Below are 27,089 nucleotides of genomic sequence, written 5' to 3'. Positions count from 1 at the left end.
TAGTTTGGTGTGTCTCCTGAATTCATTTGCTTTAAGAGAATCCTGCATTGTAGCTGCTGCTGCTTTGGCTACCTTGATTTCCCATCCTATGGACCTGTTCCTAACCCCAAACCATCATTTTCTTGGTTATTTTTCCAGTTTTATGTATCAGGAAACTGCTTGTTTCAGGTGTTGTGTTAGCAGTCACATTTCAAGTCATAGTTTTCTGATAGTTCTGAACTATCTCTTTTGAGGGTTTTACAGGTAGTTTAAAAAGTCCAGGTGGTCTAATCAGAATATTATATGATTATAATATTCATATCCATAATCAGAATACTATGGATTGCCAAGCTTGAGGTGAGCAAAAATAAAGCTTAAGAAAGAAAATAAGCTAGATGTGGTGGTACACAGCTGTAGTCCCAGCTACTCAGGAGGCTAAAGCAAGAGGATGACAAGCTCAAGCCCAGTGTAAGCAACTTAGTGAGATCCTTTCTCAAAATGAAATGAAAAGGGCTCAGGGTTCAATCCCTGGTTCCCCCATCCCAAAAAGGGAAAACTTGAATGGGATCTATTTAGGTCCCTGACGTTTTTATTTGAGGAATTCACCCTTCCTTATCTACAGTCTTGGCATTGAATTAATACTGATATTTGCTTTTGGGTGCTAATATCATCCAATATTCTGTTAACTGTTATACTGTTAAATGTATACAGTGGTTTGGATGGAAAGAAATGAATTACTTTTTGTTCCATTTTCTTAGAATCATCTTAGAAAAGATTATTTTTTTTTAGTTTTAAAAACAACTATAATCACATTAAAGACTATTTTCTTTAGTTTTAAAAACAACTATAATTAAAGGAGACAACGTGTGGGGGAAGATTATTGTAGAAGCAGTAAAAGTTCATTTAGGGGTGTTTTATCATATCTTGGTTAATCATCATACATCTTCCATGAGAAAAGGATGCAAGGCACGTTGCAGGTGGTGGAGAGGGATATCCCTTCCAGGAAGTACAAGATGGAGACAGGCACTTTCACTTGAAAAACCATAAGACTTTATTTTACCAATTCACATTTCTAACACACCATATAACAGATCCCTCAGGGCGACAAGGATCTTACTTGTTTTACCATGTGTATTAGTAGATTATTTGAATTGCCACAATAAACATGTATTGGTGATGAAAATTTTTTCCTACCAGGTAATTCTCTAAGACAGCTTATAAGACAAGACCATTTTATCAGTGTACCTTCAAGTACCTTAGAGATAAGTAATTTAACATCTAGATCAAACTGAGCTGAGGACTAGAAGACAAATCCGGTGGCTTATATGAAGTTGCAATTGGGAGCATGAATAGATATTTTAATAGATTGCTGGACTGTCTTTGACAGAGTTATTAACTTTTGGAATTTATGCTTATCAAGGTATATTATATTCATTGACCCAGTTCCTCTAAAAATCAGGATAAGCTGCTACCCTCCAAAGCAGCTGTGTTACATGGTTTGCCATAAGGGGTGGCCAAAAAGGGATGGGTGTTGTAGGACACTTGTCCTCAAACTCTGACCATCCATGCTTCCTTTTCTGAGTACTTACTATATTTAAAGTAGAAGGTTTCTATCAACAGCTCAAATTAAGATATAAGGACACATATTTTCCTTCACAGGCTCAGCAGGCAAAGACTTGTCCTTTTTAAAGTTTACTATGCTAAAAGTGTATAGGATACACTTGAATAGTAGTGTCCTAGACTCTAACTTCATATGATCCCACTGTGCTAAATGCTATAGTAAATGACTAGCAAGAGGATTACAAGTTCAAAAACAAAGTGTCTCAGAAACAGACCAGGTCCAGGAATGTACGTGGGTGGGTAGAGATAACATATACACACATTCTGGACCAAATGGCCACTGCATCTGTATTTATGGGTACACAAAAGACTTCTCTTACTCAAGGGATGAGTATCTGACTGAAGGGGTAAGTAATAGTCATGATGGTGCCAACATCTGGAAGTCTGGGAGAATTTCAGCCACCTTCCTGCGGAGCTGCTCTCGCCTTTCTTCTTTCCCCCTTTCGTCTTTCATAAATCTTACAGATGTCTTCCATGTCTGAAATGCTTGGCTGAGAATCCTCCTTTAAAAATAAAGTTGGGAGGAAGGGTAAAATATTAAGGAAAAGTTGACTTTCCAACTGATATACATTTAAACACTATTAAAATAATTATGTGGGGGCTGGGGTTGTGGCTCAGAGGTAGAGCGCTGGCCTACCATGCCCGAGGTACTGGGTTTGATCCTCAGCACCACATTAAAAAATTAAAGATATTGTGTCCACCTATTAAAAAATAATTATGTGAATAAAAGGTTACATAAAATGTATGGAAATCACAACTGAGATTCAGTAAAAGGGGATGAGAGTGGAGAGGGAGATTATTTATTTTGGTAAGATTGCAGGGAAAGCCTTTCTAAGGAGATGACATTTGAGCAGAGGATCCAGTTGGCCTCTGATAATGCAGGCTATAAGACATGTTTCTCAGGTGATCTGATCACTACCTGTTATTTTGTGCCCAAGTCAGGATCAAGTGATTCCAGCAAGGGCACTGACAGCAACAGCACTCAGGGCAAAGATTTTGGAAAACTACATTCAGAATGTGCCACTACTATGGGCACCGGAACTTTAGTGCTTAGTTATATTTTAAAAGCCTGCTGGTTTCTGGGTACAGTGGTGCACACCTATAATCCCAGAGACTCGGGGGAGGATAAGGCAAGAGGATTACAAGTTCAAAGCTAACCTGGGCAATTAGCAAAAATTGAAAGGAGGCTGGGGATGTAGTTCCCCTGAGCTAATTCCCAGTACTGCAAAAACAAACAAAAATAAATGCCTTCTGATAACGTCACTTCCAACAAGAATAAAAACAAAAAATCAGGAAAAATAGAAAAGTCTGACTCCAGTTGAGAAAAAACCTAACATTAATTATGGAAGCATGGTTAAGGAGGGCCACTGAAGCTTTGTCTCTATGATCACAGGAAAGCATGCAGGAGCAGGCTCCATCTGAACACCAGCCATGTACAGGAGAGCCAGGAAATCTACCCAAGGAGGCAGTTAAAGTGAACCAAGAGTTTCAGTATAGTGGGAAGGGACCTCAGTGGTGAGAAGGACAGGGACTGCCCAGTCTGGTGATGAGGAGTGTCCGAGGCTTTTGAAAGACATGATCTCTGAACAGCATTTTAGGGCAAAGGAAAGGCTTTCCCAGAAGAGGGTGCATCTTGAATAAAGGCAAAGAGGCAAGAATAGCCGAGCATGTGTGAGGAATTACAAGAGCAGTTATGTTGAAACAGAGGTCAGAGTAGTTTATATTTTCACAACTGGAGGAGGGATTTGTTCTAGCCTCTGAAACACCCAATGAAGCCTGGAATGAGTCTCAATTCTTATTAGTTTTATGGCTGTTGGTTGTCTGATATTTTGGATAAGGTTGATTTTTATTGGTAGAAAGTATGAGAGAAAGAGGGGGGATAAGGGGGAGTGTGCACATGGAGCTTTGAACTTTTTATCCATCCAGTCCATCATTTACAGCTTCCTGTACTCATCTCTAGGGCCCTGTATTAGTCAACTTTTTATCACTTTGAGACAAAAATACCTGACAAGAACAACTTAGAGGAGGAAGAGTTTATTTTAGTTCACAATTTCACAGGTCTCAATCCATGGTTATCTGACTCCATTGCTCTGGCCTCAGGTGAAGCAGAAGGTCATGGCAGAAGACCATGGTAGATGAAAGTAACTCAAATCTTAACAACCAGGAAGCAGAGAGCACAAAAAAAGTGTGTGGGGGGGATATATATAATCCCCAAGACACTCCCCCAGTGACCCATTTTCTCTAGCAATGTCCCACCTGCCTGGAGTTACACTCCAGTTACCTGGAGTTCATTTAAATTATTAATCCATCAAGTGAGTTAATCCAATGATTAGGTTATAGCTTCCACTATAGCATTTCACCTTTTATATTAACACAGGAGTTTTTCAGGGGCATCTTGTATCCAAACCACAACATTCTGTCTTGTCCCCGAAAGCTCATGGCCATCTCATAATGTAAAATACATTAGTTCATTTCCAAGAGTCCTTATAATCTTAACAGTTCAAGCATGGCCCAAAAGTCCAAGTCCAAAGTCTCATCTGAGACTTAAGGCTAACTGTTGGTTGTAAGCCCTTGTAACAATCAAAAGCAGATTATGTATATCCAATATATATGGCGCAGTGTTACGGTTTAGATATGAGATATGCCACAGAAGCGCCCCTGAGAGACAATGCAAGAAGTTTAGAGGTGAAATGGACTGTTATGAGAGTCTTAACCTAATCAGTGCATTAATCCACTTGAATAGATAGTAGGGTATGACTGGAGGAGATAGGAAATAAGGGTGTGACTTTGGGGTATATATTTTGTCCTTGGTGATAGGCAATATCTCTCTCTGCTTCCTGATTGTTATGTCCTGAGCTGCTTTCTTCATGTCCCTCTGCTCTGATGTTTTGCCTCACCTTGGATCCAGAGCATTGGAGATGGATGTGTGTGGACTGAGATCTCTGAAAATATGAGTGCCAAATAAACTTTTCTTCATCTAAAATTGTTCTAGTCAGGTCTTTTTGTCACAGCAGTGAAAAAGCTGACAAAAACACACAGAGTAAACATTTTCATTATAAAAGGGAGGAATAGAGGCATAGGAAGAAGGGATGAGACCAAAGTAAGATCTAGCTGGGAAAATAGGTCCTGTAGCTCCACATCCAGCACTGAGGACTCACAGTGGTGAGATGTGATCTCCAAAGGGCTTGGGCAGCCCCATCTCTATGACCTTGCTGGTTGCATCCTACATGGTCTCTCTCTTGGGTTGGCCCTCTCTGAGGCCAGCAGCTTTTCTCAGCTCCCAGTCCCTATCATTTTCATCTGTTAATTCCTGGGGTCTCCACTATAGCTTCAGCTTCACCTTCACAGCTTCATGCATTGCAGTCTCAAGGGCAGCTGATAGGGATTCCAGTCCTACTATACTTTGCCTGGCCTCCCAAGCCTTCCTTTGAAATCTCAGCAGAAACCTCCATAACCCTTTAACTTCAGCGTCCTGTAGTCCTCCAGAACCAGTGCCATGTAGAATGATACCAAAGTCTGCTGCAAGCTCAGGCAGTATCTAGGCCTCCTTGGACCATAGCCTCTTTGTACCTGGGTGGCTGAACAAAATGAAACAAATTCTGGGGAAATAACTTTGTGGGTTCTGCTAGGTAAGCTGGGTGCCTCCATGATTTCTTTTCACTTCTACACTCTTAAGCTTGCCATGGGTGTGGTCTTGCTGATTCAAGAGGGACCCTCAAGGTATCTTTCCTATTGTCTCTGTGCAAAGTACTTAGCTTCTCCTTAGTGGCAGTAATACTTTCAATGACCACACCTCCCTTGTCCCCAATTTTACATACACTTTTCTGGCTGATTGCAAATTTAAAAAAATCTTTTCTACTTTTTGTTCCCAATTATCACAGTAAACTTGACTAAAAAAGTTGCCAGCATTAGTCATAACACTGCCTGAATGCTATGCTGCCTTAAAAATTTCCTCCACCAGATTAATCAGTCCATTACCTTTAAATTCAGCCTTACATAAAGTCTCAGGATGTGGGGAATCTGTAGAAAAGTTCTTTGCCAGAATCTAACATGAATGCTCTCTAATCTAATTCCCAAGAGAGTCTTCAATTCTATGAAACCTCATGAATATAATCCTTTACTATCGGCACTCCTGTGAGAATTCTGGTTTTCTGAGATCTTGCCAAAATTGTTCACTAAGTTTACAACATTCTAAGGCTTCTCCAGCCTGAATTATCAAAATGTTCCAAACTCCTTCTGCAAGCCAGTTCCAAAGGCTTTTGAACCACATGGTCAGGTTAGTCACAGCACTTTCTGCACTTCTCAGTACCAATTTCAGTCAGTTTTTTGTCACTCTGACCAAAACTCCTGAAAAGAACAACTTAGAGGAGGAAAAATTTATTTTGGTTCATAGTTTCAGAGGTTCACTCAATGGTCAGCCTGCTCCATTACTCTGGACCTAGATGAAGCAAAACCTCATGTTGGAATGGCCTCTTAGGGGAAACCTGTTCATCTCATGACAGCCAGGAAGCACAGAGAGAACATGAGCCAGGGACAAAACACATAATCTCTAAGGCATGATTACAGTAACCATTTTCTCTAGTCAAGCCCACCTGTGTAGAGTCACCATCCAGTTCATCCATTTGAATTATTAATTCATCAATAGATTAATCCATTGATTAAAGTTACAGCTCTCCCAATCTAATCATTTTACCTCCTGCATTAACATAGGAGCTTTTAGGAACACCTCATATCCAAATGATAACAGGCCCTCTTTTACCTGCTATTTTCAACTTATTTCTCCTGTCTACACAACCATTTTCTGACTTCCACATTTTAGTTCCTACTGTTCTACCCTACTGAAATGCTCTGCCCTCTGCATGGAAAGAAATAGGGCAAGTAAACAGCTAGACAGTGATGAAGGTAGGTTGGTCAGAAAGGTGATATTTGAGCAGATATCTGAATGATGGGAAAGTCCAGGTCCTATGAATTCTCTGAAGCAGAAGTGAGCTTTGTTTGTCCAAAGAATAGAGGCAAGTGGGTCAGGAACACAGTAAACAAGGAGTAAAATGGGAAGAGATGAAGTCACAACAATATTTTCATATCAAGGAGACACTGCTGAAATTTTATTTCTTGTTGATTGCATGGATTCCTACATTGATTTCACAACTTCAAACCCTGAAGAGAAACACTATCTTACAAACTATCTTAACTATACCATATATATCTTAACTATATCATTAACTATATGATATACTTAAGATATACTTAAGATATCTTAACTATATCATTTGTTATAGTTTAGCAATGACAGTGAATTATGAAAATGGGGAGGAAGACTGAGCCAGGGAGCTGCCATGCATTATCTGTCTGCCTTGAATAATTCATCTACCTGCCTACAGCCTGTTTCCTTGCCTGAAAATGCAAATCATGAAATCTGCTCCCCACCCCTGGGTTACACTGTGATAAGATGGTTTGTTATGAAGCTACAATGAATCTTAGCCTCTATTCAATGGCTGAGAAACAGAAAGAAAACAAAGAAAGGCAAAAAGCATTTTAATAAAAATACATTCACAATGACACTAACTAAAAAATATTAGCTATTCTTTTGGACAAACCAGTGCATTACAATGATACCTTGCTTACTTTTCACAACAACCCTATAAAATAGGTTCTTTTGTTATCCTCATTTTAGAAAGGGGAATCAAGGAGGTTTTGAAAGGTTATTTGTCCAAAGTCACAGAGATATTGAGTCCTACCTTTCAGATTCTAAATCTGAAGCATTTTATTCAAAGGCAAACCTCTGAATACTCTCACTTATTGCATATTTATTTTAATTTATACAAAATCATAATCAACTTGCTTATCTGTTGCCAGACCACTGATTTCCAGTACCTGTAAATAAAACATGGATGAACGATTTTTGCTAGGAGTCGGTATTCTAGTGTATTAAATTATGAAAACTAATAAAAAGAACAGATATGCACGCACAAGCGCGTGCATGTACACACACACACATACTCCTACAAACAAATGAAAGCAACCAAAATAAATCTGAGGGCAGTGACAAAAGAGATATTTCTATACATCAAAACAGTCTTCACATCTCAAAACCCAGAGGCATCCTGAAAGCACCCACCACATTCACCGATGTTCATAAGGAATGATACCAAATCACCAAAAAGGATAGACTGTTTACTCTCAAAGGGAAGTGCATAATATTCAGAACATTTTTTGTACAAAATGCTTAAAATCAGAAATCAAAGAAAAAAATGTATTTATATAGACTACCTTATTTTCTAAAAATACTGGATTAAATTATTATTTTAAATATTTATATGATATACAGTATGATTCCATGTATAAAAAGTTCTAAACCAGGCCCAAAACAAAAACAAAACAATAACATAATAGCATTAAAGGCTGCATACTTAGGAGGGAAAAGTATAAAGGAAAGTTAGGAAGGGTTCACTGTAAAAGTCAGGAGAGTAGTTTATCTTTGGGAGGGACTTATGATTGGGAAGGAGCTTGGTGGACTGTGATGTTCTACACTTCACCTCAGTCATGGTGACATGGATGTCTACTTTTTAAAAAAATGTTTTTAGTTGTAGATGGACACAATACCTTTATTTTATTTATTTACTTTTATGTGGTGCTGAGGATCAAACCCAGTGCCTCACACATGCTAGGCAATTGCTCTATTACTGAGCTCCAGCCCCAGCCCTGGATGTCTACTTCTAAACAATTCATTAGACTGTATGATTTAGGTACTTTTCTGTATTCATGTTATATTTCACAACTAATAATGTTAAAAAACTAATTTACTTAGGTGTGTTGTGTGTAATCTGCATATTTGATCTCCTTGCTAGTCTCGGTGAGGTGAAGAGGGCAGGCCTCCTTCTCATTTTAAAGATGGGTTCCCCTAGAATCCCAGGGTGGTCAGTGTTTACCTCTTACCCATATAGTCAGTGGATATGCTGGGACTCCCAACCCTGCCTGGTGTCTGAGGGCTTAGCTCTCCTTACCTCCACCTCCTATTTCAAGACATATTCCAGTAGAAGAGCATTTGTGAAGTCAGTGAATTTCCTTAAAGATCAAAACCTCACCTGTCACTATGTTCCACTGAGATCTCGTGCTTGTTCTGAGCATCAATCTTCGCCTCTTTGACCACTGTAAACCAGGCTCTGAAAATCCTCTTCTGAAGGAAATGTACACAAAGTTTTCTCACTTGTTCCTCCAGATCAGTCATGTACTGGGGATAAGGACAGGAGCAGAAGTGAGACAAATAATATCAATAGACAAAGAATTAGAGCAAATACCTGGGACACAGTGGCGCATGCCTGTAATCCCAATGGCTCAGGAGGCTGAGGCAGGAGGATCATGAGTTCAAAACCAGCCTCAGCAATGGTGAGGCACTAAGCAACTCAATAAGACTCTGTCTTTAAATAAAATACAAAAAAGGGCTGAGTATGTGGCCCAGTGGTCAAGTGCCCCTGAGTTCAATCCCCGGTACCAAAAAAGAAAAAAGAAAAAAAAAGAATTAGAGCAAATAATATGAGAGAGAGAGAGAGAGAGAGAGAGAGAGAGAGAGAAAGAGAGAGAGAGAGAGAGAGAGAAATATACAAAACAAAGGAACAAAGGATGCTAGAGAGATTAAAAAAAAGAAGAATATGGAAGCCAAGATAATATCCTCTATAATGTATTATAAAAATAACAGAAACAGATGAGTAGGAACGGTGTAAGATTGAGGGGTAGGTTTCTAATAAAATCATCTGGGAACTGTGAGAGAAAAAAATAAGAAGTATAAAAATGTGTTGATATCATATTACATGTACTTAGAATGTTATACTAACAAAAATTGATCTGACATTTTAAAATTCATTTCAAAGCAATGAATTAGATTCACTACTATATAGTCTTCTTGAAAAAAACGTAATGGCCACACGTGTTCCACAGCCCGTTTAATTTTCTTATACAGGACTAAGCAGTGAGATACATTTAAAGTGTCCTTCCCACCAGGCCTGATGGTGCATGCCTATAATTCTAGCTACTCAGGATGGAGAGGCAGGAGGATCACAACTTCAAGGCCAGCCTGGGAAACCTGATGAAGCCTTATCTCAAAAAGATCTGAGGATGTAGCTCATTGATAGAGTGCTTGTGTTGCATGTGCAAGGCCTTGGGTTCAGTTCCCAGGATGGAAAGAAAAGTGTCCTTACCTGTAGCCATCCCTGAAAGACTCTTCTAAGCAATATGTGGGAATAAAATTGATCTGCCTGGGCCATCTTCCTAGTCAGACTGTCCTGACTACACTGGAACCAGGTCAGCAGGCATTTCCTTTGTAGAGCCAAAGAGTGATGTTCTTCTGCCACCTAGATATATTTTTAAGTGAGAAAAGGAAATTATTCCTTAAATTTTAAATCATTTAAGAAAACTTCATCTTGTAGTATATGATACTGTATACTGCATTTAAGCAGTTCTTAGGGAAGAAGAACCTTAAGTATAGACAGTCTATGTCCCAGAAGTTTTGACTGCCCTGTTATTTGGAGGATATAGATACAAATCATTATGCATGGCCCAATGCTGACTCCCTGAAGACCACTCCCTGACTGGCTGTTATAGAAATGGCATAAACAATCTCCAAAGCTGTCACTTCACTTCCATTGAGTTTTGGAGTAGGTGGATGGAAACATTCTTGGTTTGCTCTCCTGAAACAAGGACAGCAACTCCATAACAAACCTCTCTTTATTATGTACTTAACCACTGTTTAATCGAGAAAATGCCAATACTGTCAATTAGTTGTAATAAACTGTCACAAGCATTAAAATTTAGATATTATCAATAAATCACAAACCAGTTGTAGAAAAATAACATGATGAGCATTAACGTCCTAGAAACTCATAAGGCAAGGAGTATCATTCTATCAAAAAAATACAACTTGCCGTTTATAGATTTTATAAAGTATTGTTGTTTTCTGTATTGTTTTATTCTTTCAAGAGACATGAGAAAAAACCCTCTCTCTTAGTTCTCTCCAGGCAATGAAATATTTTCTAAGTCTTTCATCCCTGTGAATATGACTGATCCAAGCAAACCTTTTGGTAGTCATATTTATTGGCCAAAATGAACATCACAAGGGTACTCTGTGGTATATACAAGCCTGGAAGCCAACGTTTCATCTATTTTGAACTTCATGATCACACACGTGAATACTCTGTTCCATGCAGTGGATAAATTTATGAGAGAAATTTCAGTGGTATTCAGTTTCATATGTCTCTGTGATAGATCTCTATAACAGAATTTTATATATATATATATATATATATATATCCCATTTGTAATATGATTTCACAGTGCCTCCCAGTGGAATAGATGGATCTTCTTTTCCCCGCTCAATGACCTTGACTGTGGCTCTATGACTTGCATTGTCCAGTGAAATATTAGTGAGCAGCAGAGGTTTCATATAGGTTTACATAATTTGGCTTGGTCTTTTGTATATCTGACAGCTGCCAGGTGAAAGCATGCTGGAACCAGAATGAGGTTTGGGGAGAGACCTAAACTCAACACACAATTAGCCCACAGACATGTGAGTGAGAAATAAATTCTTGTAAGCCACTGATATTAGGCAAAGTTATCACAGTAGAACCTAATACACCTGATAACCTTTTCTGTTTCTTAAATTCTGCTAAAATTACTAGAAGTCTCTGTTCCTCTTACCTTGAAGATCTCTAATTAAAATGTATTCTAATTTTTTCCAACCTGCTAAATTAGAAAGTCTTTAAAAGATTAAATACAAACTCTTATCCCAAACAAATAAATAATACACTTAAATAATTTATGTTTTGGACTTTTAAATCACCAAACTCCTCCTAAAGCCTAGTTTTGATACTTGTGCTATTTGAAGAAGTTTTTTTCTAATTTTGAGGGTGAGGGTAAGAGTGGGACACTGCACCTGGGTGTTTTGTTTGCTTTGCATTCTCAATCTCTTCCAAGGTTCTAGACCTTTTTTTCTTAGCAAGAGCTTTTTATAATGTTCTGTGGCTACTGCTTCCAACTCTTGGTTCCTTTTAATTCTCTTCTGTTTCTCTAGTTCTTTCTGTAAAAAATAATGAAGTAAAAATGCCATGATGAAAAAACTAAGGAATTTCAACAAGAAGTTAAAGTATTTAATTTGAACATGAAACAGTGTTAATCATTATAAGAGAGCTCTGGAATATTTTTCAAAAGAAGAATCAGTTCTGCTTAAAAGGTCAGAAAAAGTTGGTTATAAGCTCTACAAGAATGAGCATTAAGTATATTCTTGGGTTTATATTTAGTACTGTTCACAGAAATGGTTTACCTCTTCCTAAATTACTAAAAAGTAAACATCTAGTCAAGAGACATCAGGAATTTTCCCTCATTTTTATGGAAAACCCAATGTAACTCCCTCATTTATGTTATGAGGTAGAGATTGTGTATAAATAATGCTATTCAAATGAAAAGATACTCCATTAAAAAATTCCAGAAGTATAATCTCATTACTGATCTTTCTTTTTTAAGTGATGAACAATAAGTCCAGAGGCAAGTTAAAAAGTACTTGATTATCATTAAGCAGCTTTCCCTCCTCCTCTGAGGAGAAAGAGAATCCTGGTGATGCAATGAGGGAAAATACCCCATGTTCGGAACAGGAGAAACGCACCAAGTGGTATGCCTGGGAAAGGTGACAGACACTGCCAGGTACTGTGGTGTGTGTCTGTAATTGCAGCAGCCTTGGGAGGCTGAGGCAGGAGGATGGCAAATTCAAAGCCCAGCCTCAGCAACTTAGTGAGACACTAAACAAATTAGTGAGACTTAATCTAAAAATAAAAAATGAAAAGGGGAGCTAGAGAAGGATAGAGGTACTTTGGATTAGATAGAGGGGAGTGAAAGGAGGAGAGGGATTATGGAGGTAGGAAGGACAGTAGAATGAATTGGACATTAATACCCTATGTGCATACATGATTATATGATCGGTATAACTCTACATCATGTACAACCAGAAGAATGAGAAGTTATACTCCATTTATGTGTGATGTATCCAAATGCATTATACTGTCATATATAACTAATTAGAAAAAATTTTATAAGTAGGGGCTAGGGCTGTGGCTCAGTGGCATATCACTTGCCTAGCATTCGTGAGGCATTGGGTTTGATCCTTAGCACCACGTTAAAAAAAATAAACAAACAGACAAAATAAAGTAATGCTGTCCATCTACAACTACAAAAAAATTGAAGAAAAAAAAAAAGGGGAGCTGGGGATGTAGTGGTTAAGCATCCATCCCTGGGTTCAATTCTGATAAGGAAAAATAGAAAGAGAGAGAGAGAGAGAGAGAGAGAGAGAGAGAGAGAGATAATAGAAACTTAATGCTCTACCCTACAGATATTATTCATCCTTTTCTATTTTGGTACAAATAGTTTATAATAAAAAGTGAGAGAAATGGTAAATGATAGTAAGTAACCTGCTATGAAAGATTCAAGAGTAACCGCAAAGATTGCACACTGCCTTCTTTGCAGCTGTCATCTATGGAGTATAAATATGAAAAACATTTCTTTTTCTTTATATAATTTCATGTCAAGAAAAGGGTAGTGGCCAGGTGTGGTGGTTGTGCAGGCCTGTAATCCCAGCAGCTCAGGAGGCTGAGGCAGGAAGATCACGAGTTCAAAGCCAGTCTCAGCAACTTAGCAAGGCCCTAAGCAATCATCGAGACCCTTACTCTAAAAAATTACAAAAAAAGGGCTGGGAATGTGGTTCAGTGGTTAGGTGCCCCTGAATTCAATCTCCAGTACAAAAAAAAAAAAAAAAAAGAAAAGGAAAGAAAAGGGGTAGTGGTGAATTGGCTGTTTTGACAAGCTTCTTTATATGCCTGAGATTACTATAAGAAAAAAATTAGAGCACTGGAACATTTCTAATATGGAAAGGAGAATTACTCTACTCTCCCAATGCAAATGACCCATTTCTGTACAAGTTCCTGAAAATGGAATATCCAGATTTTCTAAAGCATTAGGCCCAAATAACCTTTATACTACCCAGGCACTTGAGATATTTGTTGAATGGAATGGTGAGAAATAAAAATTGCTTATAACAATATTCATATGAATAGTAACACGAAGCTGAGGGTCAAACATGAGGAAAACAGAAAAACTGTTTGTACATCCACAGAAATGTCCCTGTGGTATCAAAGCAGCTGCTGCAAGTTTGCAGATAGAAATTTAACCTGGACTATAGCCCTCTGGAGAAGTCCTTGGGCTCAGTGAAAAAAACCTGTTCACACACACACACACACACAGAGAAGTGACAGTCCAACTATCCTTTTAGCCTTGTAACTCTATGACTGGTGTTTTAGGCTCCAAAAGGAAAATAGTTTTTAGATAGATTGCTGGGGAAAAAAACAGACTTTAAGAAAAGTCTGTATTTCCAGGCTGGAGTTTGTGTTTCAGTGGTAGAGCATTTGCCTAGCATGCATGAGGCCCTGGGGTTTGATCCTCAGCATCACATAAAAGAATAAATAAATAAATAAAGTTAATAATAAATCTTTATTTCCACAGAAAAATATATAGAGAAATATTAAATAAGAGTTCTGCTTAAGTTAAAAATTTAATTGAAATGTGTATTTCCTCCACTGGTTATACACATTGATCAACTCCATTAGTATTATATTTTCCATTTTCTTATACATATCCATAATAGTAGCTGCATCCACAACTGCTTGTGAAGATGATATGATGCTATGTGCTTTGAGATAATTCTTATATTTGGGATCTGGACAGCTAGGGTTTCAAAGAGCTCACTGTTCACTCAGGCTAAAAAGGGCTACTAAATATCAGTTTCTTTTTGACTTAGTGGTTTACATAATTATGACATAAAAAGAAAAAGGCTCATAGCCACGTGCGGTAGCACATGCCTGTAATTGCAGTGGCCTGGTGGTTGAGGTGAGAGGATGGCAAGTTCAAAGCCAGCCTCAGCAACTCAGTAAGGCCCTAAGCAACTTAGTTAGATCTTGTCTCAAAACAAAAAATAAAAAGGGCTGGTGATGTGGCTCAGAGGTTAAGTGCCCTGGATTCAATCCCTGGTACCAAAACCAAACAAAAACCCAAAGACTCATTTAAATGCATATCTATGTCAGCTACTGTCTTGAGAAAAAGACCAGGGTAGCTTATGTACAGAAAAGTACAAGTAATTGATGCTGCTCCAAAACAAATTTCTTCCTCACTACTGGCTCATTTCCATCACATAAACATGTGCTGGTATTTACCATCTTTAAAATACAAATAAAGCCAAGAAACAATTATCAACAACAACAAAAAAATCCTTCTCTGGATGTGATGGCTCTCTATATTCACAGGCTATGTTCTCCACCATTTTTCTTCAACCCACTAAAATGTGGCTCCTATCCCAGAACACCACTGAAAGCACTCTTGTCCAGGTCATGAACGATCTCCATATTCCCAAACCAAAGAGGCATTTGTCTGCTCTCTTCTTAATAGAGCTCAGTAACATTTTCCCAGGTTAACTGCCACCACTCCCCTAACACAAATACTTTTTCCTCTTAGCATTGGGTTTTAAATTTTTCTGGTTTTCCTTCTACCTAACACCTCTTCATCTACTAATATAATATTGGACTCAGTCCTGGACTCTCATCTCTTTTTCTTTTTTGTTTTCTTTTCATGGTGCTAGGGGTTGAACCCAGTGCCGCACACATGCTAGGCAAGCACCCTGCCACTGAGCTATATGCCTAGCCCTCAACTCTTCTCTACTCAGACATTCTCCAGGCACTTCCAGAGCATGAAAAACACTGAATTTTTTTTTTAAATATTTATTTTAGATGTAGTTGGACACAAACCTTTATTTTATTTATTTATTTTTATGTGGTTCTGAGGATCAAACCCAGGGCCTCACACATGCTAGGTGAGTGCTCAACTGCTGAGCCACAACCCCAGCCCTGAAATGTTTTTGTGACTAGCAGAGATACTTTACTGTAATTTTGGTGTCCAGGCTTATATATCCAATATGAATATCTCCTAGGCATCCCCACATGTGACATGTGGACATTGTGAGAGCCTCCACACCATCTAGCTGCTCAAACATCACCTCCTTGGAGAGGTTTCCCCATTTTGCTTCAACCATTATTTCTCTCCCTCCCTATTTTTTAAAATTTTGAGTTGTTTATTGCCTGTTTTCCCAAATTAGCATAGAAGATTTGTGAAGGAAGGTCTGTTGTTGGTCTTATTCACTGCTCTATTCTATCCCAATGGTCTCTTATCTGATTTCATGATTTTTTTTTTCCCTTTCTTTTTCCTCCAGCTTCCACACATGAGAGACAACATACAACCCTCCTCAGATTTTCTGAGTCTGGTTTATTTTACTTAATTTGATACTCTACAGACTATCAATTTTCCTGCAAATTTGCCTGGTCTTTTCTGATAAAATTATTTTTAATCACAAGCTTCAAGTATCCATCAATAAAATGTTTATTTATACAGCCACAAAAGTTAGTGCCTGACACATATTACTAGAAAGTAAGTATCTGATAAAAACAGAGCAAAGGGATGTTATTTTCAGGGAGTTGTGGTGTGAGACCTATGAGTGGCCATTATACTGCTGCATCTGACATGTTCTCCTGCCCCAGTCACAGCCATGTCTTGCCTCTTGCATCCCTCTCAATACAGAGGACAAGTTTGTCACAGGCCTATCCTTGAGGAATTCCTCCAGGTCCTTTGTCCTCAAACTGATGTCACAAAACCCTACACACAGATAATTGAGTTTATCTTACATTTTCTATCCAGAAAAGTATATGTGATTGTCTCAGAGACCTTCTCCATCATATCAATAGCAGGGTTGTCCATCTGTTTAATTAGAAAATATGGCACCTCTGCTGGACAATTTGTTCTGAACTCAGCAGAAATTTTCCCAGTTTCAAGAAGTGAAGCAGTGTTTAATCAGCTTTGCCTCACTGTGACCAAAAGACCTGACAAAAACAACTTAGAGAAGGAACAGTTAATTCTGGCTCACAGTTTAGAGTTTCAGTTCCTGGTCAGCTGACTGCATAGCTCTGGGACCAAGGTGAGGCAGAACATTATGGCAGAAGGGTGTGGCAGAGGAAAGCAATTTAGGGCATGGTAATCAGGAAGCAGAGAGAGCTCCACTTGCCAAGGACAAAATATAAATCCTAAAGGTACTCTTACTTTCTCTAGCCACACCCCTATCTGCCTGCCCACAGTTACCACACAGTTAATCTATATCAGTGGATTAGCCCACCAATTAGATTGCACTTCTCATAATCTAATTTCTCTAAAAATTCTTGTTTCACACGTGAGCTTTTGGGGGGACACGTCATATCTAAACAAGCAGATTGCCATCAAACATATCCAGTCACATAAACTGATTCAGAGAAGTCATTGTGTTCAGAAGTGCCATTATCTTTTTGACATCCAGAGGAATAACATTAATATGGTCTTGGAGGTTGTTTACTAGGAACAAATACATATAAAATGTATAAGAAAGTTTCAAACTATATTACAGAGCAATAGTGACAAAAACAGCATGGTACTGGTACCAAAACAGGTGGGTGGACCAATGGTATAGAATAGAGGACACAGAGACTAATCCACAAAGTTACAACTATCTTATATTTGATAAAGGATCTAAAAGCATGCAATGCAGGAAGGATAGCATCTTCAACAAATGGTGTTGGGAAAACTGGAAATCCATATGCAACAAAATGAAACTGAATCCCCTCCTCTTGCCATGCACAAAAGTTAACTCAAAATGGATCAAGGAGCTTGATATCAAATCAGAGACTCTGCGTCTGATAGAAGAAAAAGTTGGCTCCGATCTACATATTGTGGGGTTGGGCTCCAAATTCCTTAATAGGACACCCATAGCACAAGAGTTAATAACAAGAATCAACAAATGGGACTTAAACTAAAAAGTTTTTTTTTTCAGCAAGAGAAACAATAAGAGAGGTAAATAGGGAGCCTACATCATGGGAACAAATTTTTACTCCTCACACTTCAGATAGAGCCCTAATATCCAGAGTATACAAAGAACTCAAAAAATTAGACAGTAAGATAACAAATAACCCAATCAACAAATGGGCCAAGGACCTGAACAGACACTTCTCAGAGGAGGACATACAATCAATCAACAAGTACATGAAAAAATGCTCACCATCTCTAGCAGTCAGAGAAATGCAAATCAAAACTACCCTAAGATACCATCTCACTCCAGTAAGATTGGCAGCCACTATGAAGTCAAACAACAACAAGTGCTGGCGAGGATGTGGAGAAAAGGGTACACTTGTACATTGCTGGTGGGACTGCAAATTGGTGCGGCCAATTTGGAAAGCAGTATGGAGATTCCTGGGAAAGCTGGGAATGGAACCACCATTTGACCCTGCTATTGCCCTTCTCAGACTATTCCCTGAAGACCTTAAAAGAGCATACTACAGGGATACTGCCACATCAATGTTCATAGCAGCACAATTCACAATAGCTAGACTGTGGAACCAACCCAGATGCCCTTCAATAGATGAATGGATAAAAAAAAAATGTGGCATCTATACACAGTGGAGTACTACGCAGCAATAAAAAATGACAAAACCATAGAATTTGCAGGGAAATGGATGGCACTAGAGCAGATTATGCTTAGTGAAGCTAGCCAATCCCTAAAAAAACAAATACCAAATGTCTTCTTTGATATAATAAGAGCAACTATGAACAGAGCAGGGAGGAAGAGCAGGAAGAAAAGATTAACATTAAACAGAGACATGAGATGGGAGGGAAAGGGAGAGAAAAGGGAAATTGCATGGAAATGAAGGGAGACCCTCATTGCTATACAAAATTACATATAAGAGGTTGTGAGAGGAATGGGAAAATAAACAAGGAGAGAAATGAATTACAGTAGATGGGGTAGAGAGAGAAGATGTGAGGGAAGGGGAGGGGGGATAGTAGGGGATAGGAAAGGTAGCAGAATACAACAGTTACTAATAGGACATGTAAAATTGTGGATGTGTAACCGACGTGATTCTGCAATCTGCATTTGGGGTAAAAATCGGGAGTTCATAACCCACTTCAATCTAATGTATGAAATATGATATGTCAAGAGCTTTGTAATGTTGTGAACAACCAATAAAAAAAATGGTTAAAAAAAGAACGTATAAGAAAGTAAGAAATTGCTTGTGTAGGATGTGATGCCTCAAAAGGACTAAGACCACATGATAAACTGGATGGGAAGCACACTGTGTAGATTATCCTCACACAGATGGAAAAGAAGACAATTGCCAAGTATGTTTTGAATCTAAAGCTATTCTTAAAGAAGCCTCAAGCATAGCAAGTCTGCAAATGTGTAGATCTCAATTTAGATAGCTACAATTGACTGACTAAATGGAAACTAGTCTATGTGAAAAATCTTTTTGTCTATTGCTATGGACTGACATTCCTAAAAAAGGGGTTTGGACTTGGGATAATGAGTGAAATAAAACTATCTCTTGGCTGGTACATATTTTTCATTATTCTTGGTCTGTACAAGCAATTTGGTTCCAACAACAACAAAAGCAGGGCAGACATAAAATTAATGTCTTTTTGTGAACTGATCAGATGTGAAGCCATCCCTAAATCTGGAGACAGAGACTCAAAAGTTTTCTTACCTGAGGCAGCAGAATCTACCAGATACCATATGAGTCATAAGATGAGATATTCTGGTGAACTGCTGGTGATTAAGAATACACCAGCAGGAGAAGAGTGGAGCTCCTGGGGGGAACAGTCATGGTGGTGTTTCCCACTCTTATGCACGTTTTTTTCTCTAGAAACTCCACTAGACTTTCACAGAGGAGATCAGGGAGGATTCAGAGAAAATTCCCACCATGGTTCTAGCTGAGAAAGAAGAAGAACAACACCTGCAAATCTACCCAGACCATTCTCTGTCAGGAAACTGGAGGCTCCATCCCATGGCGCCACCTGACAACATTGGTGGAATGTACTCAGCTTGGGGAGGGGCACTCAGGAAATTCTTTCCAGACAAGACCCCCCCTGCTCCCATTTCACCAGGGGAAGGGACTTTAAGGTCACAGATTGAGATAGTGGTGGATACCACTGCATCTAAAGAAGGAAATAGGGGTTCAAAAGAAAATTTTACCCTTAGAGTAGGAACAGGAATTCTTGTGAGTGCTCAATGAGGTATACTCCAAAGACAAATGTAGTCGAATAGAGAATGTTTCCTCTTATCCATACCCTACCACTACACTAGTGCAAACCTCCAATAAGATTACTGGATTAAGGGAGAACTATAAGAGACAGAACTTCTCTGGGGAGCAGTACAAAGGGAAAACCCAAAGCCAAAAGAGGAGATAAATAAAAAGTCACTAGAGGAAACTGAAGTCTCTGGTGCCCATGGTGACATCAAACCTCAACAGTGGTAACTATAACAACAATAAACATCAAACACAGCCCAATTCTTGGCTAGATTAATACAAATCTCCATACTAAGGGCCTATTTACCCCAGTTTCTATTGTTCTTAACAAAATAGCTGACTATTTTGTTAAGAACAAAAGACCAAAAATAAACACAATTTGAAAAGGCAGTGTCTTATCAGAATAAGACATTGACATGACAGACGTGTTGGAACTATCAGAAGGAGAATTTTAAGTAACTCATGACAATAATATTAGAGGATCTAATGGAGAAGATAGACATCATTCATTATCAGATAGGAATTTTAGCAGACATGAAAACAATATGCTTCAAAATAAAAATGCTAAAAAATAAAAACCACAAGGTACCAGAGATGAAGAGAGCCTTCAATGGGTTTATCACTAGATAAAACACCCGAAGAAAGAATCAGGTAACATGAAAATAGGATAACAGAAATTACACAAACTAAAAAGGAAAAAGAGTGACAAACAAGTTCATCTGTCAGCTGTGGGACAATATGAACCAATTTAACACTGGAATAACAGGAAACTCAAAAGGAGAATAAAAAGAATGGGCTAGGTCAAATATTTGAAGAACTAATTGTTAAATATATTCCCAAATTAGTGACAGAATGTAAGACCATATATCTGAGAAGCTTAAGACTACTGTGAAAGTAAACAAACCAATCAACAAACCAATCATATTTGGATATATCATATTTTAAAAGCTGAAAACCAAAGACAAACACAAAATCTTAAAGGCAGCTTGGGAGGAAAACCCACATTACCTACTGTTATGGAGTAAATGTTCCCCCCAAAGTTAATATGTTAAAACACTAAATCCCTAGTGTGGCTGTATTTGGATAAGAGACCACTAAGGAAGGAAGGTTAAACAAAGTCCTAAGGGTAGGAACCTTATTAGAATTAGTGTCCTTAAATGAAGAGATTCCAGAGAGGTTTCATGCTTTCTCTCTTCATGCACATGCACCAAGGAAAAGTCATGTGAGGGAAGATGCAGTGAGAATGAGGCTATCTGAAAGCCAGGTACATAGCTCTTAATAAAAACCAACCACGATGGCACCTGATCTTGGACCTCTACAACTGTGATTAAAATGAGTTTCAATTGGTTAAGCCATCTGGTCCATGGTATTTTGTTATAGCACCCCAAGCAGAATAGCATATCTACAAAACAACAAAGATTAAGAATTATAGCAGACTTCTTGTAAGAAATTAGGCAAACAAGAAGACTATAGGATAACATCTTTCAAGTTTTAAAATAAAAAATTGTCAACATAAAATTCTGTATCCAGAAAAAGTAACTTTCAAAAGTGAAGGAAATTCCAATGTGTTGGAACCAGAGACAGTCATGCTAAGTGAAATAAGCCAGTCCCAAAAAACCAAAGCCAAATGTTCTCTCTGATATGCGAATGCTAACTAACAATGGGGATTGGGGTAGGGAAAAATAGAAGTACTTTGGATTAGATAAAGGGGAATGAAGACAAGGGAAGAGGGATGGGAATAGGAAAGATAGTAGAATGAATTAGACATTATTTTCCTATGTTCATATATGAATACATGACTAATGTAATTCCACTTCATTACAACCATAACAATAAGAAGTTGTACTCCATGTATGTATAATATGTCAAAATACATTCATGTATAATTAGTAAGAATTTTAAAAAGAGAGTTAAAAAAAAGTAAAGGAAAAAAAATAAGACTTTTTCAGTATTTATTTCAATGTAAATTCCCTCAGTTTTTATTTAACTGACAGAAGATCTATCCTACAAGACATATTAAAGAAAGTTCTACCCACAGAAAGAATATTATACATTAACATGATATTTTAATTATTATTAAGTGAAATAATTTATATCTATACAAAGAAAGAACATCAGAAATGAAAGACATGGAGGCAAGGTAAAAGACAACTGTTTAAAGCAATATCTTTAACAAGTAATTGGGTATTTATAGCATAAATAAAAGCAAAATTTGACATATGACAAGAATAGCACAAGGAATATGAGGGAGTAAATGGAAATATACGTATGTAAGGATCTTTCACTACATGTAAAGTTTGAAGGTAGAAAGGGATCATTTACAAATATATTGTAAACACTAGGCAACCACTAAAAATGTTTTTAAAAGAAATGTAAATAATAACTCCATAGAGGAGGTAAAATGGAAGTATAGAGATGCTCAAATAAAACCAGAGAAGGTAGGAGATGGAAAGAAGGAAATTTACAATGAGCAAGTTCGTAGATTTTCACCAAATTATATCAATATAACTTTATGTTAATGGCATAAAAATAATGTCTGTTAAAGGACAGATTATCATAATGGATACTAAATCAACACAGGTACATAATGTCTGAAAGAAGCTCAATTTATAACACTTAGATACAAGTTTTTTCCAAAATGTATGTATGTACCTAATAACAGATTTTCAACATACATTAAAAGGTCTTCACAGATTTTAAAAGTGTCATAAAACAGATATGAAAGGAGAAGTAGACAAAGATGCAGCTTTAAGCCAGAGACTTTCCTGTCTCAATAACTGTTAAAACAAGTAGGCACAAAATCAGTAAAGCTATAGATGATCTGAACAACACAAGCAATGTGACTTAATTGATATTTATAAAGCACACCACAATAGAACACTACATATTCTTCTCAAGTATACATGGAATATTAACCAGGATGATCATATTGTGGGCCATAAAACAAAACCTTTAAAATTCATTCAATGTACATTCATGTACCATAATGAAACTAAATTATAAATCAATAGAAAGTTATCTGGGAAATTACCAATGTTTGAAATTTAAAAAAAAATATACTTCTAAAAACCCATAGGACAAAGAGAAGGTCTCAAGAATAGTTAAAAGTATTTTGAACTAAATGAGATAAAATATCAAAATATTACTTGATATGCCAGGTAAAGAGAAAGGGAAATTTATAGCACTAAGTGCATATGTTATAAAAGGACAAATGTGTGAAATGAATAATTTAAGCTTCTGCCTTAGGGAATCAGGGAAAACAGAATCTTAAGCAAGCAGAAAGAGGGAAGTGACAAAAATTAAGCAGAAATTAGAGAAACTGAAAATGGGAAAAGGCCAAAGAAAATCAATGAAATTACAAGGTGTTTCTTTGAGGAGAAATAAAATTGATAACCAAGGCAAAAAGAGAAAAGATACAAATTACTGTAGCAGAAGCTCACAGACATTAAAAGGATCATAAGAGAATACTATAAGCTCTATTCCAAGAAATTAAAAAACTTAGATAAAATGCTCAAATTCCTTGATATTTATAAAGCACACCCTCAAGAAAAAGGGGGAAAACACAAGGGTCCTTGGTGACATTGGAAAACTGAGTTTTAATTCAAAAAATGTGAAGCTAAAGATAAATGGAACTATATATAAATACTGTATTGTAGTTGGCAAATTTCTTGTGGGGGGTATAAGCTAACAGTTCTAATTGCTTTATACCTATATTGCAAATGTACAACTAAGTAAATAATGGGTAGGTTGTGGGAGCCAGGTTTCAGAGAAGGCACTTACAAATAAGCAAGAAAGGAAGGACAGAATAAACCTTCATGTATAAATTAGTCTCTCTCTCTCTCTCTGTTTCTCTAAAGTCCACATAAAATAGCTTCCAATGCTAACCAAAGCCAGAACAATTTGATCAACAAAATAAGTAACAGCATTTTTGTCACCCAAAGTATAAAATAAATAGACAGGAATTCTACTTATTTAAATAAACAATTGAATGATTGAACAAATAAATGGAGGAACAACAATAAGCCTTCTTCAAAGACGAATTCCAAATAATGTAGGTAGATATTTCTCCCTTCAGCACATGAAGCTTAATTTTCCTTCCTCCCTGCCCTGAGAGTATACCAAACTTAATAATTATTTCCAAAGGACAGAGTACAAAAAGGGAAAAATAATAACTTTACAGGGAGAAACCTGTCAAGCACTACCTAAACTAGCTTGTCAAAGATGAACATCACCAGAGACGAGTCATTTTGTTATCATGTACTCCCGCTATGATGTGATTAAGAGGACAGTTCACCTTGGTGTCATTCTTGCATTAAAAACCTTAAAAACTGCAAGATAATTATAAGAAAAACATTAGATACACACAAACAGAGAGACATTCTACAAAATACCTGACCAGTAATCCTCAAAATTGTCAAAATTTTCAAAAGGGTCATGATAAATTAGGAAAGACTGAGAAACTGTCACAAACCAGAGGACATTAAAAGGAGACATCAGAGTTACATGGAATATGGTATCCTGAATTAGATTTTGAACATTAATGGAAAGACTAGTGAAATTCAAATAATGTCTGCAACTAATAGTAATATGTTAATGTTGATTTCTTGGTTTTAACAAATGTACCTATAAGATGATAACATTAGGAAAAGCAACATTAGGAAATGAAGAATACATGGAAACTTTCTGTACTACCTTTGTAATTTTTCTGTAAATCTAAATAATTCCAAATAAGGTTTATTTTTTAAATGAACACACACACAAACATACACACACACAGCCTTGAAGAATTCTGAATGACAAGTGAATATACTCACAATAGACCCTTAATAAAAAAAAAATCAGTTTAAAAACTATATACCCCTCCAAATACACAATGATCAATCTATTAGGAGAGAGATATGTCAGGTCTAGTGGTGTACATCTTAATCTCAGCTACTGTGGAGCTGAGACAGGAGAATTGCAAACCTGAGGCCAATGTAGGCAACTTAGCAAGGCCCTGTTTCAAAACAAAAAAATGAAAAGAACTGGGGCTTTGATTAGTTGAAGAGCACCTCTGGGGTGAATCCTTAGTATTGCCAAAATAAAAAGGGGGAGGAGGGAAGAGAGGATGGGGGAGATATGAACAGAGAAGAACAGAAGTAGACATATTAAAATATTAAGACATTAAAAGGGTTGTGGTTGTGGTTCAGTGGCAGAGTGCTTGCCTAGCATATCTGAGGCACTGGGTTTGATTCTCATCATCACATATAAATAAATAAATAAAGGTCCATTAACAACTAAAGATAATTTTTTTAAAAAGATATTACAGGTAGCTAATTCTTAGTGCTGAACTCAGAGATGCTTTTCCATTTTCTTTGTATTTCTCAAATTTGTTACAAAGAACAGATATAAGAGGGAAATTTTTTTGTATTGTATATTTTGAAAATTATCTCAATCATTTACAATGGTATGACCCCAAGTTGATCCATGGTGTGTTACTGGGTACTTTATAAAAAATAGTCTGTAGTCAGATACGTGTGACTACCTGGCATACTGTGTCCCTCTTCTGAGATTCAAAATGTCTGATAACTTGTAAAAGGCTTTGAGAAGTTGACTGATAAAGAAACTTGTTTAACTATATCTTATTTTTTCTGGTGTATTTTGCTCCAAATGTGCAATTATTCATTCATTTGTTCATTCATCATGCATTTTCTGAGTGCCTACTACATTTCAGGAACACTGTCAGCCAATATAATAGTGAACAACACTAGGCTTCTCCCTTTACCGTTATAAAGATTACAGTTTAGTTGGGGACAGAGAAATGAATAAAAGCCACAAATCAGATATATAATTATTAGCATCAGTAATGCTCTGAAGGACACTTCAGAAGAATTCACAAAGAAGTATCTAACCTAACATTGGGTGGAAGAAGAGCAGCCGGAGCAAGAAAAGCTCATCTGGAAAAAGTCATGCTTGAGCTAAAACCTGAACAATGGTAGTTTTCACTAAATAAGATGGAGAAAAAGGGGTATGGGTAAGAAAAGAATACTAGTGGACAGGACTACGAGATCACACACAATAGACCTCAATAGATAGGTAACCTAACAAAGACATTACTGACCATTTTCTTCAGTCTTTTCTCTTCTCGTTTTCTCTCAAGCTGAGCCTCCTTTTCTTCTGCCTCCCTCTTCTGACGTTCTTCCTCTTGGGCCTTTAACTGGGCCTGATTGAGATTAGAATGCAGAAAAATCAGAACCTTCAATCTGCATGGGAATAAGATTTTTCATGTTGGGTAAGTCAAGTATCCACCAAAGTGCTGCACAATAAATACATGAAAAAAATGTTCAACATCATTAGCAATTAGGGAAATGCAAATCAAGACCACCCTGAGATTTCATTTCTCATCAGAATGGCAGATATCAAGAACACAAACAATAATATATGCTAGAGAGGATATGGAGAAAAAGGAACACTTTTACACTGTTGGTAGGAAAGTAAATTAGTATAACCACTATGAAAATATTATGGAGGTCCCTCAAAGGAAAAGGAATGGAAACATGTGATCCCGCCACACTACTCCTATGTATTTATCCTAAAGAAGTAAAGTCACCACATTATAGTGATACATGCATACTCATGTTTATAGCCACACTACAGAAGCAGCCTAGGTATCTATTGACAGATAAAGAAAATGTGGTATATATACACAATGGAGTTTTAGACAACCATAAATAAAAATAAAATTATATCATTTGCATGAAAATGGATGGACCTTATGTTATGGTTTGGATATAGGTGTCCCCCAAAGCTCAGGCAATGTGAAGTATCCCCCTAAAGTGAGACAATGCAAGAAGGTTCAGAGGAGAAATGATTGGGTTGTAAAAGAGTCTTAACCCAATCAGTGAATTAATCCCATTATAGGGATTAATGAAGTAGTTACAGAAGTGGTAGGACATGGCTGGAGGAGGTGGGAATTGGGAGCATGGCTTTGGGATATATATTTATATCTGGCAAGTGGAGACCTCTCTCTCTGCTATCTGATCATGTGAGCTGCTTCCCTCTGCCACACTCTTCTGGCCATGATGTCTTGCCTTACTTTGAGCCCTAATGTCTATGGATTGAGACCTCTGAAACCATGAGCCCCTAAATAAACCTTTCCTCCTTTATAGTTGTTCTGGTTGGGCCTTTTAGTCACAACAATAAAAAAGCTGACCAAAACACCTTGAGAACTTTATGTTAAGTGAAAAAGTCAAACTCAGAAGGTCAAGGGTTGCATGTTTTCTCTCATATGCGGAATGTAGAGAGGAAAAAGGAAAAGAAAGTTATAGGTAG

General features: G+C 37.3%; 1 protein-coding gene across 1 annotated transcript in view; it reads right to left on the bottom strand.

The window, feature by feature from the left end:
- Positions 1–1,006: 1,006 nt before the first annotated feature.
- Ccdc191 (coiled-coil domain containing 191) overlaps positions 1,007–27,089 on the bottom strand; it is a 74,411-nt gene continuing 48,328 nt past the window's right edge. The window contains 6 exon segments of the mRNA XM_005327679.5: positions 1,007–1,972; positions 1,974–2,102; positions 8,685–8,830; positions 9,795–9,947; positions 11,525–11,668; positions 25,879–25,980. Of these exon segments, the coding sequence (XP_005327736.3) occupies positions 1,747–1,972; positions 1,974–2,102; positions 8,685–8,830; positions 9,795–9,947; positions 11,525–11,668; positions 25,879–25,980 (900 nt within the window). The 3' untranslated portion in view covers positions 1,007–1,746.

The sequence above is a fragment of the Ictidomys tridecemlineatus genome, chromosome 3 (genome assembly GCF_052094955.1).
Source record: "Ictidomys tridecemlineatus isolate mIctTri1 chromosome 3, mIctTri1.hap1, whole genome shotgun sequence".
Lineage (NCBI taxonomy): Eukaryota > Metazoa > Chordata > Mammalia > Rodentia > Sciuridae > Ictidomys > Ictidomys tridecemlineatus.
This window is presented reverse-complemented; position numbering and strand designations above follow the sequence as displayed.